Source organism: Entelurus aequoreus, linkage group LG04 (assembly GCF_033978785.1).
Source record: "Entelurus aequoreus isolate RoL-2023_Sb linkage group LG04, RoL_Eaeq_v1.1, whole genome shotgun sequence".
In the NCBI taxonomy this organism is placed as follows: Eukaryota; Metazoa; Chordata; class Actinopteri; order Syngnathiformes; family Syngnathidae; genus Entelurus; species Entelurus aequoreus.
This window is the reverse complement of record NC_084734.1, coordinates 29,754,875-29,771,416: the sequence shown is the minus strand read 5'-3', so window position 1 is coordinate 29,771,416 and position 16,542 is coordinate 29,754,875. Positions and strand designations below refer to the sequence as shown.

The following is a 16,542-nucleotide window of genomic DNA, read 5'->3' as shown; positions in this document are numbered from 1 at the left end:
CCTTGAACTCACCGTAGTTTCTTTACATGTGCAACTTTCTCCGATGCTGCCACAGAAAGATGTGTTTTTTGCCACTCCTTCTTTGTCTCATTTTGTCCACCAAACTTTTTATGCTGTGCGTCAATGCACAAAGGTAAGTTTCACTGATGTTATTGACTTGTTGGGAGGGGTAATCGGGCATATTTGGTCAGTGCATGACTGCAAGCTAATCGATGCTAACATGCTATTTAGGCTAGCTGTATGTACACATTGCATCATTATGCATCGTTTCTAGATATATTTGAGCTCATTTAAGTTCCTTTACTTATGTCCTCTGTGTATTTGATTTGTATTTGCATGTCTCATGACACATTATCTGTATGTAATATTGTCTACATGTCTGATAGTTGTTTGTGTGTAGTTTTAGACCACAGCAAATGTTACCCAGCTTGCAAATATTGTAATAAATCTAGACACACACATCTATGCCTGTGGCCATTCTAAGCCAGTCCTTACCAGGAGTTACCTCACCCTCTGAGAAGCCTGCGTTTTACTAATGATTTCCAATGCTGTAAAAATGTGTAGAATAAATATTACATTTCAACATTTTTATACCAACGAAGATTTGCGTCAGCCTGCGCCAGTCATAAGTAATAAGAGTATTTCCATTTCCATTTAAATCAGTGTGAGCCGCCTGGTCGAACCCATACCCCTGAATGAGAGTCGAGAGCTGTCAGCTCATTGTCCAGCGTGACATGTAGAGCGTCAGGGCAGGCCCGGCCCTAACCAATCTGGCGCCCTAGGCAAGATTTTAGGTGGCGCCCCCCCACATCGGCAGTGAAGTGTATATACTCACAAGAAACCAAATAGCTTTGTCTTTGACCTTTTTTTTTACTTAAAGAAAGCAAATTAACAATCAGAATTGTTAACATGATGAAAAAAACTATGGATAAATGAATGAATACAAAAAATAAAAAAATTAATATATGAAATACAATATTTTTTACATATATAAACACAAAATAAAACGTGTCAACAAGTTGCATAAAATAAATTAAAAATACAATATAAATAAGGCACTGCACAAAACAAGATATCAAACCAGTATGACTTTAACAACTATATTACAAAAAAAGGGGATCCAACAGAGTTCTCTATTTGTGCTTTTTAATATTGCATTAACTAGAATGACTTACAAATTACTGTACACCAGGGAGTACTGTAATTACCTAACGTTACATTATTATTTTCCATAACAATTTAGCCCCCTCCACAATATTAACCCGACGTTAAAACAGAACTAGCTATTTATTGATTAGGAATTGCCGAATCATGTAACATTAGCTTAATGCTAAAGGTTACTATCACATTCTGTAGCAGACAAATAATTTCATGTAGGCTAACGTTACCTACCTGCTACCTCTGTCTTTTTCTCGTTTCTCCTCCTCTTTTCTCTTTTTTCTTCCCTGGGCACCTGACAGTTTTGGCCGTTTTGACATCTTGTGTTGATTTTTTTATGTGGTGACGTCCAAAAAGAGTCATGATACGGGAAGGGAGGGGGCGCACTGTGCGGGGGGAGGGGGGTGTAATGTTGTAACAAATAATATTTCTATTAAATAGGCTTTACTTTGCATTTTAATTAACGTGGGATTATTTTATGTATTTAGAAATAATAGTACCAACTTTTTTATTTTTTTCCTCCAACATTTGTGGCACTGGCGTGGCGCCCCCTGATGGACGGCGCCCTTAGCATTTGCCTATACGGCCTATGCCACGGGCCGGCCCTGCGTCAGGGTGATATACTTCTGAGTCGAGGTATGATGAAGTGTGTGTGAACATTGATCATACGACCTTCCACACACAAGCAAAAAGATGGTTCTGTCTGGTGCCCTTGTGAACCATTTGCACAATAGGCTAGATCCAACTTGCATATGTATTAAGAAGGTGTGGTTATCTTTACTTCTGAGAGAATATAAGGTGGTTGTCGTGGCTCACTTTGGATTATATAGACCTTGTTTGTACAAGGGTGCGTACATTTTCGGGTACCCCAACTTTTAGAGTATTTTGAGATACGAGCTGTCTCTCTGATTTTTGTTATGCTTAATGTTATTAATTTGAGTGATGAGCATTCCCGCAGCTGGTAGTAGTTGTCCACAGCCAGGGATCGACACAACCCTGCCATCCAACCACCAAAACTAACGTGAGTGAATGCCACCGCATCAGAAAAATACTGCATTTTTCAGCCTTTAAGGCGCACTTAAAATCCTTGAATTTTCTCAAAAATCGACAGTGTGCCTTATAACCCGGTGAGCCTAATATACATATTATTTAGTTGTGCTTACTGACCTCAAAGCAATTCTATTTGGTACATGCTGTAATGATAAGTGTGACCGATAGAGATACGTATACACTGCAATATGATGGCAGTCACACACAAGATATGTGTAGACTGCAATATGACTCAAGTAAACAACACCAACATTTGATATGTTCCATTGAATATATAGAACATTACACACGGCGCTCAAAAATCTATCAAAATGTTTTCGTACGACTTTGGTAAGCTATGAAGCCGCACCGCCTGATGGATTGTACTGTGCTTCAACATACGAGTATTATTATGGTGTTTATAAGGTAAGACATATTATCTGGCATTTTGTTTCGCAATATTATCAAAAGCAACTTTTCTTACCTTTTGGTACCTGCTGTTATGTATTTAGGATCTGCATAAGTCCTGAAAAATTGCGCACGTCCATCTACGGTGGTGACACCGTAGTTGACAAGCTTCTTCTTTTTCTCTATCTTCTTGTTATGGAGCATTCACCCTCCGCTGTTGCCATTTCTAATATAAAGTAGTGTAAAGTGCTTACTTATATCTGTCAGTAAACTCGCCATGAAAGCGCTAAAACATACCGGTATAGTGAGTTTACATTATTCACCCAAGGAACTTTAGTTCCGGTCGGACGGTTTTTCATGGGATACATTTCCGGACACATTGATTTAAGTTAAGTCTGAATGTCATTAAAACAGTTAGCTCCATCTTTTGACACTTCTACGTCAATTTTCGAGTACTCCAACTTTTAGAGTATTTGAGATACGAGCTGTCTCTCTGATTTTTGTCATGCTTATGTTGCGAGCATTAATTTGAGTGATGAGCATTTCCGCAGCTGCTAGTAGTTGTCCACAGCCCAAAGCCAGAGATCGCCACAACCCTGCCATCCGATCACCAATACTGACAACGAGAGTGCGAAGGTCACCTCATCAGAAAAATACTGCATTTTTCGGACTCTAAGGCACACTTAAAATCCTTAAATTTTCTCTAAAATCGACAGTGCACCTTATAACTCGGTGCGCATAATGTACGTATTATTTAGTTGTGCTTACTGACCTCAAAGCAATTCTATTTGGATCATGCTGTAATGACTAGGTCGTCTGCTTCCTCTCCTGCACACTAAGTTGTTTTAGGGCAGGATTTTGGATATCTGCGCATCAACTGTTTGACTGTTTTTATTTCTTGCGCAAAATAAATCAGGAACGACAATGTGTAACATATTAACTCTTCATTGCTCAAACTGTTTTGTTTCTTGTGTAAACGAAACAAGAACAGCAACGTCTAACAATATACAGTATAGGTCAAAAGTTTGCACACACCTCATTTCAGTGTGTTTTCTTTATTTTCATGACTACTACATTGTAGATTGTCACTGAAGGCATCAAAACTATGACACCTGTGAAGTGAAAACCATTTCAGGTGACTACCTCTTGAAGCTCATCGACAGGATGCCAAGAGTGCAAAGGGTGGCTATTTTGAAGAAACTAGAGTATAAAACATGTTTTCAGGTATTTCACTTTTCTTTTGTTAAGTACATAATTCCACATGTGTTCATTCATAGTTTTGATGCCTTCAGTGACAATCTACAATGTAAATAGTCTCTAAAATAAAGAAAACACATTGAATGAGAACGTGTGTCCAAACTTTTGGCCTGTACTGTATATTAATTCTTTACTGCTCAAACGCTCACAACTTAAAGCATACCAAAAGCCCAGAGGCAGTTGATATCTAAAACTACTCATGAGTAAGTGTAAGTTAAGGCACCACTGTACATGAAAAATCCTCGTTTGCCCTTGCACACACGTGGTTGGGGGTGTGGTTAGGAGGGGAGGAGTATATTTACAGCTAGAATTCACCAACTCGAGTATTTCATATATATTTCATATATATATATATATATATATATATATATATATATATATATATATATATATATATATATATATATATATATATATATATATATATATATATTAATTTTTTTTAATTATTTTTTTTTATTATACATATAAATAAAAGAAATACTTGAATTTCAGTGTTCCGGAGGCTATCCAGTAGATGGCAGTATTGCCCTATTTAAGAGTGTCACAACATTGCTGTTTACGGCAGACGAACTGCTTTACGGTAGACGAAAACGTGACTGCTGTTGTTGTGTGTTGTTACCGCGCTGGGAGGACGTTAATGAAACTGCCTAACAATAAACCCACATAAGAAACAAGAACTCGCCCTCGATCATTCTACAGTTATAATGTGATTGGGCAGGCACACTGTTTATATCGTGGGAAAGCAGACGTGAAAACAGACTGTCGCCGCTGTCCCCACTCAGGTCCGCATGGAGCTGGAGGCCATGCCCCCTCCAGCTCCATGCTGAATTCAGCTCCGGCTGAATTCCGGGAGATTTTCGGGAGAAAATTTCTTCCGGGAGGTTTTTGGGAGAGGCGCTGAATTATGGAGTCTCCGGAAAATCCTGGAGGGTTGGCAAGTATGTAGGTCGCACTGTCGAGTTTTGAGAAAATTAGAGGATTTTAAGTGCGCCTTATAGTCCGAAAAATACGGTACATGAAAAATCCCCGTTTAAATAAGGCGTTCCGCATCAGGTTTGCCCTTGCACACACAGTATTAGGAGATCACCTGCAACACGCCCACTAATAGTATGTGCAATGTTATAGTTTGTGCACGCTATTTAGCACTTGTTATTTGGATCTTAGAAGATCAGGCTCAATGTGTTGAGATATAAGAACTCAAAATCTACAGGAACATATACAAATGGTACATATTACTTAGATTACATGTATCCAAAAGTATACCTTCAAATTAGACATGTATCCCTCATCCATTTCATTATTTAAGGAATGTGGACTTTCTGTTGTTGCAGGGCCATCATGGAGCACAAGGAGCTACTGAAGGTACGGTGGGACTGGCAGTTAGGTGAGTGCCACCACAGAATGAGGTGTAGGTGTGTGTAGGTGAATAAAGAGCTCCTTTGTGCAGGTCTTCTCTACGTGGGCTTCAGTGTCTTCATGTTCAGCCTGTACAGTTTAATGCCACTAGTGATGAAGAGGACCAGTGCCACCTCAGTCAACCTCTCTCTCCTCACGGCTGACCTGTACAGTCTCTTCTGTGGGCTCTTCCTCTTTCATTACAAGGTAGCGTCCATTGTCAGGTTACAGCAGCACATAAGAGGATGACCTCCACCTAAACAGTCGCCAAAGTAACTCCCACTTGAAATACTTGATTCATCCACAAGTCAAGTTCAGCAGCTTTTGTAACAGAGATAGAATAAAATGCATGGTCATGGTTTATTTGTTAGACTTATCTAATGTTTCATAGCTTCTGTCAGCATTGTATTGAGTCTTGCATTTTGACGAAAGATAGCTGTGATGGCGATGAATCGGATGTTTTTCTTCACGTAAAGTCTTGATCGCTCTGTAATTTTTCTTTAAAGGACTTGTTTTCTTGTGAGTAGAGAGGGTCCAACACTGTGTTCTGCAATTATTCCCTGCCTGTTTCGGCATTTCCAACAATATAAATGTCTGCGAGCTGACTACCTGGGTCTGCTGATAGGTTTTTAGACATATTGTGATTTTCTTGGTCGTCTATCTGTGGTTATGGTCATCTATTTGGTTCAATAGAAGTTTGGTTTTGGAAATAGGGTCTATGATCTGGCCAACACTCTGCACCTGTATGACATCCTGCCTGTACTTCTTTCAGAAAACAATATAATCAGTAAGATCCCACAGCTTAGAACGAGGTGCATTCATGATGTTTTACTGCAAGTGTGTAAGTGAACGACTGAGAGGCACACAGTCTTGTGTTAAAGGAAAAGTAAAATAGTTCATTGCTTTGACAAAAAGGTTTTTCCAATGACTCTGCTCCATGAGAATGAGTCACGCTCCAGTGTTGTCCCTAAGCATTATCAGTTTGTCATTGATGCTGACTGAAGAAAACAGGGTCTCCAATTCTTCTCTTCGCTGTCAGGAATGGTAAAGGTGGTAGGTACCTAATTTACCAATCTGTAGTGGGAGATGTAAGGACATTAGTTGGTCCTGTACATCTTTAAGAAGGCCGTCCAGTGTGTGTAAAATGTTATGCATTACAGCAAAGCCAAATGGCACCTTTCGACATTCATCACTACCACTGCCACGGCAGTAGAAGGTGTAATGGAGGCCAGCCGGTATTGCTGGGCAAGCGTAAGTCTTAAAAGTTCACACTAGACACCAAGTTTTTTAAGCCCAAGCTTTAGCGCTATCAAACTCTCATTCGGCAGACTCAGGTTCGAGCAAAGGGCAAGGGCTGGACCCGGCAGGTTACAAAGGCAAGATCAAAAGGCCTGGAGATTGTTTGGGCGCAAAGGAAAGCTTTAAGCCTGAAAAAAAAAGTTGATGAAGAAAGATAACAGACTGTTTGAATACAGGCAACCAACACAGAAAGACATAGGGACTAAGCTAACCATATCAGAAATGAAGCACCTGATCATACTACCCTGTTCCGGCATATTAAAGATCCTGTCCAAAGGGCAAGAGATACTGACAAGAAGCTCTGATAGGACCCGTATGACTCTATCCAATACGATCCCAATGACTCTGTACCAGTCGCACGTATGACCAGTCTGTATGTTCAGTTTAAGTGGTTTCCCTTCCATTGGCACGCGCCGCTAGCTGTATCGTTTAAGGCTAAAGCTTTATGGTAACAGGGTCCCATGATCATTTGAAATGTACTGGCCCGACAAGGACAGTTCACATAGTGGTGGAAAGCAGCCAGTGAGTAGTGCGGTTGAAATCCCAGGAGATTAACACGAGAGCCTCAAGGTTCCGTTTGTAATTTAGTAGTGGAGGACATCAAACGCTGCCTGGGATGTAAACAATGATCACAATGGCATGACCACACTCTCTGGGCAAGTAGAAGAGACATTACAACACGGACGTGTGATAAAAGGAGAAAGTAGAGTATTTTGTGAATCCGACTGAGTGCATATGATTGGCAGTGTGGCACGGTTAAGTGTTATTTTTTTTGTAATCGGCTTTACTTGTGTCTTGCAGTTCTCTTGCCTCTACTTGTTATCGTTCTTCATCATCATCTTGGGCCTCGTGGTTTATTCGTCCGCATCTCCCTACATGGTCCAGGACCCTCGTGTCTACAAGCAATTCAGGAACACATTCAACCAGTCGGCCAGAGACCCACCCCAGCATAGTCATAGAGTCATGGAACCCTCCGTGACCTACACCAGCCTGGACCTGGAGTCAGGAGAGGAGTCAAGTTTACGTGTCATTTAAAATGGCAATGCTTTTATTTTATTATTTTTTTACTGTGAGAGCCTAGTGCTGTTTTCATCCAAAGTTTTGCATAAAGATCCGCCTCCAGTCTGCTGAGCAGGAAAACCCTGTGATCATTGACTATATGGGGGATCCAGGTATTGAGTGGCCTAAGATTTAGCTCTGTGTCCAAGTTATCAAGAGAATGTTCCTACTGTAAGAATTAAGTGAGTCAGTGTTATAAACCAGGACTAACCACTACCCTAGTGATTGTAAATGAATACAAAATTGTATACAGTGGAGAAAACAAGTATTTTTATACCATGTTTTTCTAAGTTTACCCCTTACAAATATATTAAGCAGTCCACTATTTTTTATTGTAGCTTTATTATAACTGAGTGAGACATAAGGTCAAATAAATCCAGAAGAAATACATTGAATAAAACTTGTAACTTAATGTGTATTTGTTTGAGTCAAATAAGTACAAAACCCGAAACCAGTGAAGTTGGTAAATAAAAACAGAATACAATGATTTGCAAATTATTTTCAACTTATATTCAATTGAATAGACTGCAAAGACAAGATATTTAATGTTCGAACTGAGAAAACTTTTTTTTTTGCAAATCATTAACTTAGAATTTAATGGCAGCAACACATTGCAAAACATTTGGCACAGGGGCATTTTTGCAACTGTGTTACACGGCCTTTCCTTTTAACAACACTCAGTAAACATTTGGGAACTAAGGAGACCTATTTTGAAGCTTTTCAGGTAGAATTATTACCCATTCTTGCTTGATGTAAAGCTTAAGTTGTTCAACAGTCCGGGGTCTTCGTTGTCGTATTTTAGGCTTCATAATGCGCCACACATTTTCAATGGGAGACAGGTCTAGACTACAGGCAGGCCAATCTCGTACCCACACTCTTTTATTACAAAGCCACGCTGTTGTAATACGTGCAAAATGTGGCTTGGCATTGTCTTGCTGAAATAAGCAGGGGCGTCCATGAAAAAGACGTTGCTAGGATGGCAACATATGTTGCTCCAAAACCTGTATGTACCTTTCAGCATTTATGGTGCCTTTACGTTACCCATGCCTTGGGCACTAATACACCCCCATACCATCACAGATGCTGGCTTTTGAACTTTGCGCCTATAACAGTCCGGATGGTTCCTTTCCTCTTTTGTCCGGAGGACACAACGTCCACAGTTTCCAAAAACAAATTCAAATGTGGACTCGTCAGACCACAGAACACTTTTCCACTTTGCATCAGTCCATTTAGGATGAGCTCAGGCTCAGCGAAGCCGGCGACGTTTCTGGGTGTTGTTGATAAATGGCTTTCGCTTTGCATAGTAGAGTTTTAACTTGCACTTACGGATGTAGCGACGGAATGTAGTTACTGACAGTGGTTTTCTGAAGCGTTCTTGAGCCCATGTGGTGATATCCTTTACACCCTGATGTCTCTTTTTGATGCAGTACCGCCTGAGGGATCGAAGGTCACGGGCATTGCGCTTACGTGCAGTGATTTCTCCAGATTCTCTGAACCTTTTGCTGATCTTATGGACCGTAGATGGTGAAATCCCAAAATTCCGTGCAATAGCTCGTTGAGAAATGTTGTTCTTAAACTGTTGGACAATTTGCTCACGCTTTTGTTCACAAAGTGGTGACCCTCGCCCCATCCTTGTTTTTTAATGACTGAGCATTTCATGGAATCTGCTTTTGTACCCAATCATGGCACCCACCTGTTCCCAATTAGCCTGTTCACCCGTGAGATGTTCCAAATAAGTGTTTGATGAGCATTCCTCAACTTTCTCAGTCCTTTTTGCCACTTGTGCCAGCTTTTTTTAAACATGTTGCAGGCATCAAATTCCAAATGAGCTATTTGCAAAAAATAACAAAGTTTACCAGTTCGAACGGTAAATATCTTGTCTTTGCAGTCTATTCAATTGAATATAGGTTGAAAGGGATTTGCAAATCATTGTATTCTGTTTCTATTTACGATTTACACACAACGTGCCAACTTCACTGGTTTTGGGGTTTGTATTTGATCCCCTACCAGCCAGCAAACGTTTTGACCCCACACAGGGTCTGTATATTTATAAAACACACTAACAAATCCTGTCACTTTAAGAAAGTACTCCTATTCTCAACTCATGATCTGTAGAAAATACACAGAAACATTCTTCATTCAAACCTCTCGGCAAGACCAAAGAGCTGTCCTCAGGGCAAGGTTGTAGACCTGTGCAAGACTAGAATGGACCACAAGAGAGCGTTAACAAGAAGCTAGGCCGCAGAGCCCGCGAGGTCCCCCTGCTCAAGACGACATGTACATTCTGAAGTTTGACAATCAACACCTGAATGACCCACAGAAGAGTGTGGTCACGTGGCGGCAAAGTGGAAGTGTTTGTCATCAAGTGGACTGGACATGTTTGCAGAGAAATGCTGAATATTAATCCAACAACAACGTCATTACTGGCAAACATTCTACTTTGTAATGTTTTTCTCACCCAAATCCCTCTTGACATGTGTGCAACACTGCTGACCAACTACAAGAAACTACAACAATACATTACTAGGACAATAAACTACAATACACAACTACAACTACTAGAAACTTCTAACAAGGATTAAAAAAAAATTCAAATGTTTATTTCATGTTTTTTTGCAGCATTTTGTCTGTTCAAATAAAACTACATATTGAAATCCTGTACTCTTCTTATCTTTGTAAAGGGTAAACTTAACTTACATCAAAGGGGATGACATTTTTTTTATTTTCCACACTGAATATGTTACAGTAATTTTCTATTTCTTTTTATCTCTCTCCAGACTATTTGGGCCGTGAACTCGTTAGTATATGAAATATTGAAATGGATCCTTGATGTGTTTTTTTAGTCACTGGCTGAAATATTACATTACATACAAAAGTAACCAATTACGGAAGACATGAACTACTTACTTCTACGAAGGAGAAGTCTTCAGCTGTATATGACATTGCATTCATTCATTTCAACTTGATATTTTGGTTGTATACAAAACCCAAAACCAGTGACGTTGGCACGTTATCGTAAACAAAAACAGAATACAATTTGCAAATCCTTTTCAACCTATATTCAATTGAATAAACTGCAAAGACAAGATACTTAACCTTCGAACTGTTACAACAGCGTGGCTTCATAGTAAAAGAGTGCGGCCTGCCTGTAGTCCAGACCTGCCTCCCTGAAAATGTGAAAATATGAAGCCTAAAATACCACAACGGAGACTACGGACTGTTGAACAACTTAAGCTGTACATCAAGCAAGAATGGAAAGATTTCTACCTGAAAAGCTTCAAAAATGGGTCTCCTCAGTTCCCAAACGTTTACTGAGTGTTGTTAAAAGGAAAGGCCATGCAACACAGTGGTAAAAAATGCCCCCGTGCCAACTTTTCTGCAATGTGCCATTAAATTCAAATTTAATGATTATTTACAAAAAAAATTTTGTTTCTCAGTTCGAACATTTAATATCTTGTCTTTGCAGTCTATTCAATTGAATATAAGTTGAAAAGGATTTGCAAGTCATTGTATTCTGTTTTTATTTACGAGTTACACAACATGCCAACTTCACTGGTTTTGGGTTTTGTATATTAAATGTTGCTACTAAAACATGAAAAAAAGAAAAAAAAAAAGAAAATTGCGTTTGGTTTAGATATTGGTAGTAAAAACAGCATCTAGAATTTCCTCCAAAATCCAAATTAAAGAGTAATTAATAGAAAAGTACTAAAAAAGTGGTAAATGTTAAGAACAGTAAGAAAATGAGTTAAACAGAATCGATACCTTGTGCCTGGAAATTATACAATAAATTGGACAAACAAAAGAAGTTGAGGTGCATTTTTATTGAAATAAGAGATGAATGTCCAAAGTCATTTGCAGTCCCCAGCAGAATACTACAAAGAAAAGAAAAAAATACACTACATCGGACTATTTGTGGCTTTGGCATTCCTTCCTAGAATATTAGTGGATTTTTTTTGTTTTATTTTAATATTTAAAAAAAAAAAAATTATGATAGCGCTATATACAGGGGGAAAACTGCTGCAACTCTATATCCAGCAGATGGCGCTGCCTCACAAGTCAATTCACTCAACATTTTCCAGCAGGAAGATACCTGTATTTTTTGTTAGTCCCTGTCTGAAATTGTTTCCCAATGTGTCAAACTGAATTCTAAATGTTTTTAAAAAGTTTGGGTGCGTCCATTATTTGCAGTTTTTCACCATTTGCAGGCCGTCTTGGAATATAACCCCAGTAAATAGTGAGCATCGACTGGACGGACAAAAAGTTGAAATGTTGAATGTTAAAAGATCCCACACTACTACAAACTGCAGTATCACACAGAAGTACCCTCACATTTTAGAAAACATTTATTATCTTCTTATAAGGGAATTGCACTTTTTGGGGGGGAATCTTGCCTATCATTCACAATCCCTACGTGAGACAAGAACACATGTCTTTCTTTTTGCATGCATTGTAATTGGTAATATACGGCAAGTATACTGAACAAAAATATATGAGGAGGAAGGATAGAAAAGCAGCTAGTATCTGGTGTGACCACCATTTGCCTCACTCAGTGCAACACACCTCCTTCACGTATAGTTGATCAGGTTGTTGATTGTGGACTGTAGAATGTTGGTTCACTCCTCTTCAATGGCTATGCCAAGTTGCTGGATATTGGCAGGAACTGGAACGCACTGTTGTATATGCCGATCCACAACATCACAGGCAATTACAATGTCTGTTAGTCCGGGTGAGGAGTCAGTTAAGCTAGAACTAGCCAGCGCCAGGCTGGATAATCCATGTACGAATAGCAATTCTCTTAGAATAATACACAATTCACATAATGTTTTTTCTGTTGTGTCTGTGTCAGAGGTGGACATGCATTCTGCTGAGGTGGCAAATTATGATATGTCCAGTCTATTGCAGCACCAAGCAAACAATCGGAAAATTCCCGTCATATCAATTCCTAGATATGGTCGAAACTATTTAAAGTGCACTACGCATAATAAACGCAACATTGTTAATATTGCCACTACGGATAATCTTAACAAAAACTCGTCAAAACAGCCCAATACCTATAATATGGGCTTTTTAAACATAAGATCATTGTCTCCCAAGGCGTTATTGGTTAATGAGGTCATTAGAGACAACAATCTTAACGTCATTGGTCTTAGCGAAACCTGGCTCAAACCGGACGAATTTTTTGCGCTCAATGAAGCATCTCCTCCTAACTATACGAATGCGCATGTTGCCCGCCCTCTTAAAAGGGGAGGGGGTGTCGCACTAATATACAATGAAAATTTCAACCTTACCCCTAACCTAAATAATAAATATAAATCGTTTGAGGTGCTTACTATGAGGTCTGTCACACCGCTACCTCTCGACCTAGCTGTTATTTACCGCCCCCCTGGGCCCTATTCGGACTTTATCAGTGAATTCTCAGAGTTCGTTGCTGATCTAGTGACGCACGCCGACAATATAATCATAATGGGGGACTTTAATATCCATATGAATACCCCATCGGACCCTCAGTGCGTGGCGCTCCAAACCATAATTGATAGCTGTGGTCTTACACAAATAATACATGAACCCACGCATCGCAACGGTAATACAATAGATCTAGTGCTTGTCAGGGGTGTCACCACCTCCAAAGTTATGATACTTCCATATACTAAAGTAATGTCCGATCATTACCTTATAAAATTTGAAGTTTTGACTCTTTGTCAACAAGCTAATAATAATAATAACTGCTATAGCGGCCGCAACATTAATGCTGCCACAACGATGACTCTTGCTGACCTACTGCCTTCGGTAATGGCACCATTCCCAAATTATGTCGGCTCTATTGATAACCTCACTAACAACTTTGACGATGCCTTGCGCGAAATTATTGATAGTATAGCACCGCTAAAGCAAAAAAGGGCCCCTAAAAGGCGCACCCCATGGTTTACAGAAGAAATTAGAGCTCATAAATTATCATGTAGAAAACTGGAACGCAAATGGCGCGCGACTAAACTTGAGGTTTTCCATCAAGCATGGAGTGATAGTTTAATAACTTATAAACGCATGCTTACCTTAGCTAAAGCTAAATACTACTCAAATCTCATCCGCCTCAACAAAAACGATCCTAAATTTCTGTTTAGTACAGTAGCATCGCTTACCCAACAAGGGACTCCTCCCAGTAGCTCCACCCACTCGGCAGATGATTTTATGAATTTCTTTAATAAGAAAATTGAACTCATTAGAAAGGAGATTAAAGACAACGCATCCCAGCTACAACTGGGTTCTATTAACACAAATACGACTGTATATACGACGGACACTGCCCTCCAAAATAGTCTCTCTATTTTTGATGAAATAACATTAGAGGAATTATTACAGCGTGTAAGTGGGATAAAACAAACAACATGTTTACCTGACCCACTTCCTGGGAAACTTATCAAGGAACTGTTTGTATTATTAGGTCCATCAGTGTTAAATATTATAAACTTATCACTTTCCTCCGGCACTGTTCCCCTAGCATTCAAAAAAGCGGTTATTCATCCTCTGCTCAAAAGACCTAACCTCGATCCTGACCTCATGGTAAACTACCGACCGGTCTCCCACCTTCCGTTTATTTCTAAAATTCTCGAAAAAATTGTTGCACAGCAGCTAAATGAACACTTAGTGACTAACAATCTCTGTGAACCTTTTCAATCCGGTTTCAGGGCAAATCACTCTACGGAGACAGCCCTCGCAAAAATGACTAATGATCTATTGCTAACGATGGATTCTGATGCGTCATCTATGTTGCGGCTTCTTGATCTTAGCGCCGCTTTCGATACCGTCGATCATAATATTTTATTAGAGCGTATCAAAACACGTATTGGTATGTCAGACTTAGCCTTGTCTTGGTTTAACTCTTATCTTACTGACAGGATGCAGTGCGTCTCCCATAACAATGTGACCTCGGACTATGTCAAGGTAACGTGCGGAGTTCCCCAGGGTTCGGTTCTTGGCCCTGCACTCTTTAGTATTTACATGCTGCCGCTGGGTGACATCATACGCAAGTACGGTGTTAGCTTTCACTGTTATGCTGATGACACTCAACTCTACATGCCCCTAAAGCTGACCAACACGCCGGATTGTAGTCAGCTGGAGGCGTGTCTTAATGAAATTAAACAATGGATGTCCGCTAACTTTTTGCAACTCAACGCTAAGAAAACGGAAATGCTGATTATCGGTCCTGCTAGACACCAACATCTATTTAATAATACCACCTTAACATTTGACAACCAAACAATTAAACAAGGAGACTCGGTAAAGAATCTGGGTATTATCTTCGACCCAACTCTCTCGTTTGAGTCACACATTAAGAGTGTTACTAAAACGGCCTTCTTTCATCTCCGTAATATCGCTAAAATTCGTTCCATCTTGTCCACTAGCGACGCTGAGATCATTATTCATGCGTTCGTTACGTCTCGTCTCGATTACTGTAACGTTTTATTTTCGGGCCTCCCTATGTCTAGCATTAAAAGATTACAGTTGGTACAAAATGCGGCTGCAAGGCTTCTGACAAAAACAAGAAAGTTTGATCATATTACGCCTATACTGGCTCAAATGCACTGGCTTCCTGTGCACTTAAGATGCGACTTTAAGGTTTTACTACTTACGTATAAAATATTACACGGTTTAGCTCCAGCCTATCTCGCCGATTGTATTGTACCATATGTCCCGACAAGAAATCTGCGTTCAAAGAACTCCGGCTTATTAGTGATTCCCAGAGCCAAAAAAAAGTCTGCGGGCTATAGAGCGTTTTCTATTCGGGCTCCAGTACTCTGGAATGCCCTCCCGGTAACAGTTAGAGATGCTACCTCAGTAGAAGCATTTAAGTCCCATCTTAAAACTCATTTGTATAATCTAGCCTTTAAATAGACCCCCCCTTTTTTAGACCAGTTGATCTGCCGTTTCTTTTCTTCTCTCCTCTTCTCCCCTGTCCCTTGCGAGGGGGAGTTGCATAGGTCCGGTGGCCATGGATGAAGTGCTGGCTGTCCAGAGCCGGGACCCTGGGTGGACCACTAGCCTGTGCATCGGTTGGGGACATCTCTGCGCTGCTGACCCGTCTCCGCTCGGGATGGTTTCCTGTTGGCCCCGCTGTGGACTGGACTCCCGCTGATGTGTTGGATCCACTGTGGACTGGACTTTCACAATGTTATGTCAGACCCACTCGACATCCGTTGCTTTCGGTCTCCCCGCCAGGAGTCGTCAGTTTAGAATGGCGGTACAGTTGTACCTCACCTAACGAGCGCAACTGGTTTCATAACCGGGCCAGTAACTAAAACACCCGTATATCAAATCAGACCTGCCCATTGAAATGAATTGAAACCAAATGTATCCATGCTTGGCCCTCCCAAAACAGCACAATTTTAAACACTTTCTTTTCAAGTTACAGTACAACTCAGTAAATTTGCTTGATCCCTGATCATTCTACTTCTTCCCGCTTGATAGAGTATCCATCCCATCCATTTTCTACCGCTTGTCCCTTTTCGGGGTCGCGGGGGGTGCTGGAGCCTATCTCAGCTGCATTCGGGCGGTAGGCGGGGTACACCCTGGACAAGTCACCACCTCATCACAGGGCCAACACAGATAGACAGACAACATTCACTCACATTCACACACTAGGGCCAATTTAGTGTTGCCAATCAACCTATCCCCAGGTGCATGTCTTTGGAGGTGGGAGGAAGCCGGAGTACCCGGAGGGAACCCATGCAGTCACGGAGAGAACATGCAAACTCCACACAGAAAGATCCAGAGCCCAGGATTGAACTCAGGACTACTCAGGACCTTCGTATTGTGAGGCACATGCACTAACCCCTGTGCCACCGGGCTGCCCTTGATAGAGTATGCCATACCAATTTGCAATATACAGTACTGTATCTCTGTATCTTGCAAAATGTAGCTCTATGGCAGGCCTGGGCA

The 16,542-nt window shown here is 40.5% G+C and overlaps 1 protein-coding gene across 1 annotated transcript in view; it reads left to right on the top strand.

The window, feature by feature from the left end:
* The window catches only part of LOC133647793 (solute carrier family 35 member F1-like), a 55,613-nt gene extending 46,132 nt beyond the window's left edge, over positions 1 to 9,481 (top strand). The window contains exons 6-8 of the mRNA XM_062043491.1: positions 5,187 to 5,239; positions 5,303 to 5,457; positions 7,351 to 9,481. Coding sequence (XP_061899475.1) covers positions 5,187 to 5,239; positions 5,303 to 5,457; positions 7,351 to 7,584 — 442 coding nt within the window. The 3' untranslated portion in view covers positions 7,585 to 9,481. The remainder of the gene's footprint in view (positions 1 to 5,186; positions 5,240 to 5,302; positions 5,458 to 7,350) is intronic.
* Positions 9,482 to 16,542: the final 7,061 nt, after the last annotated feature.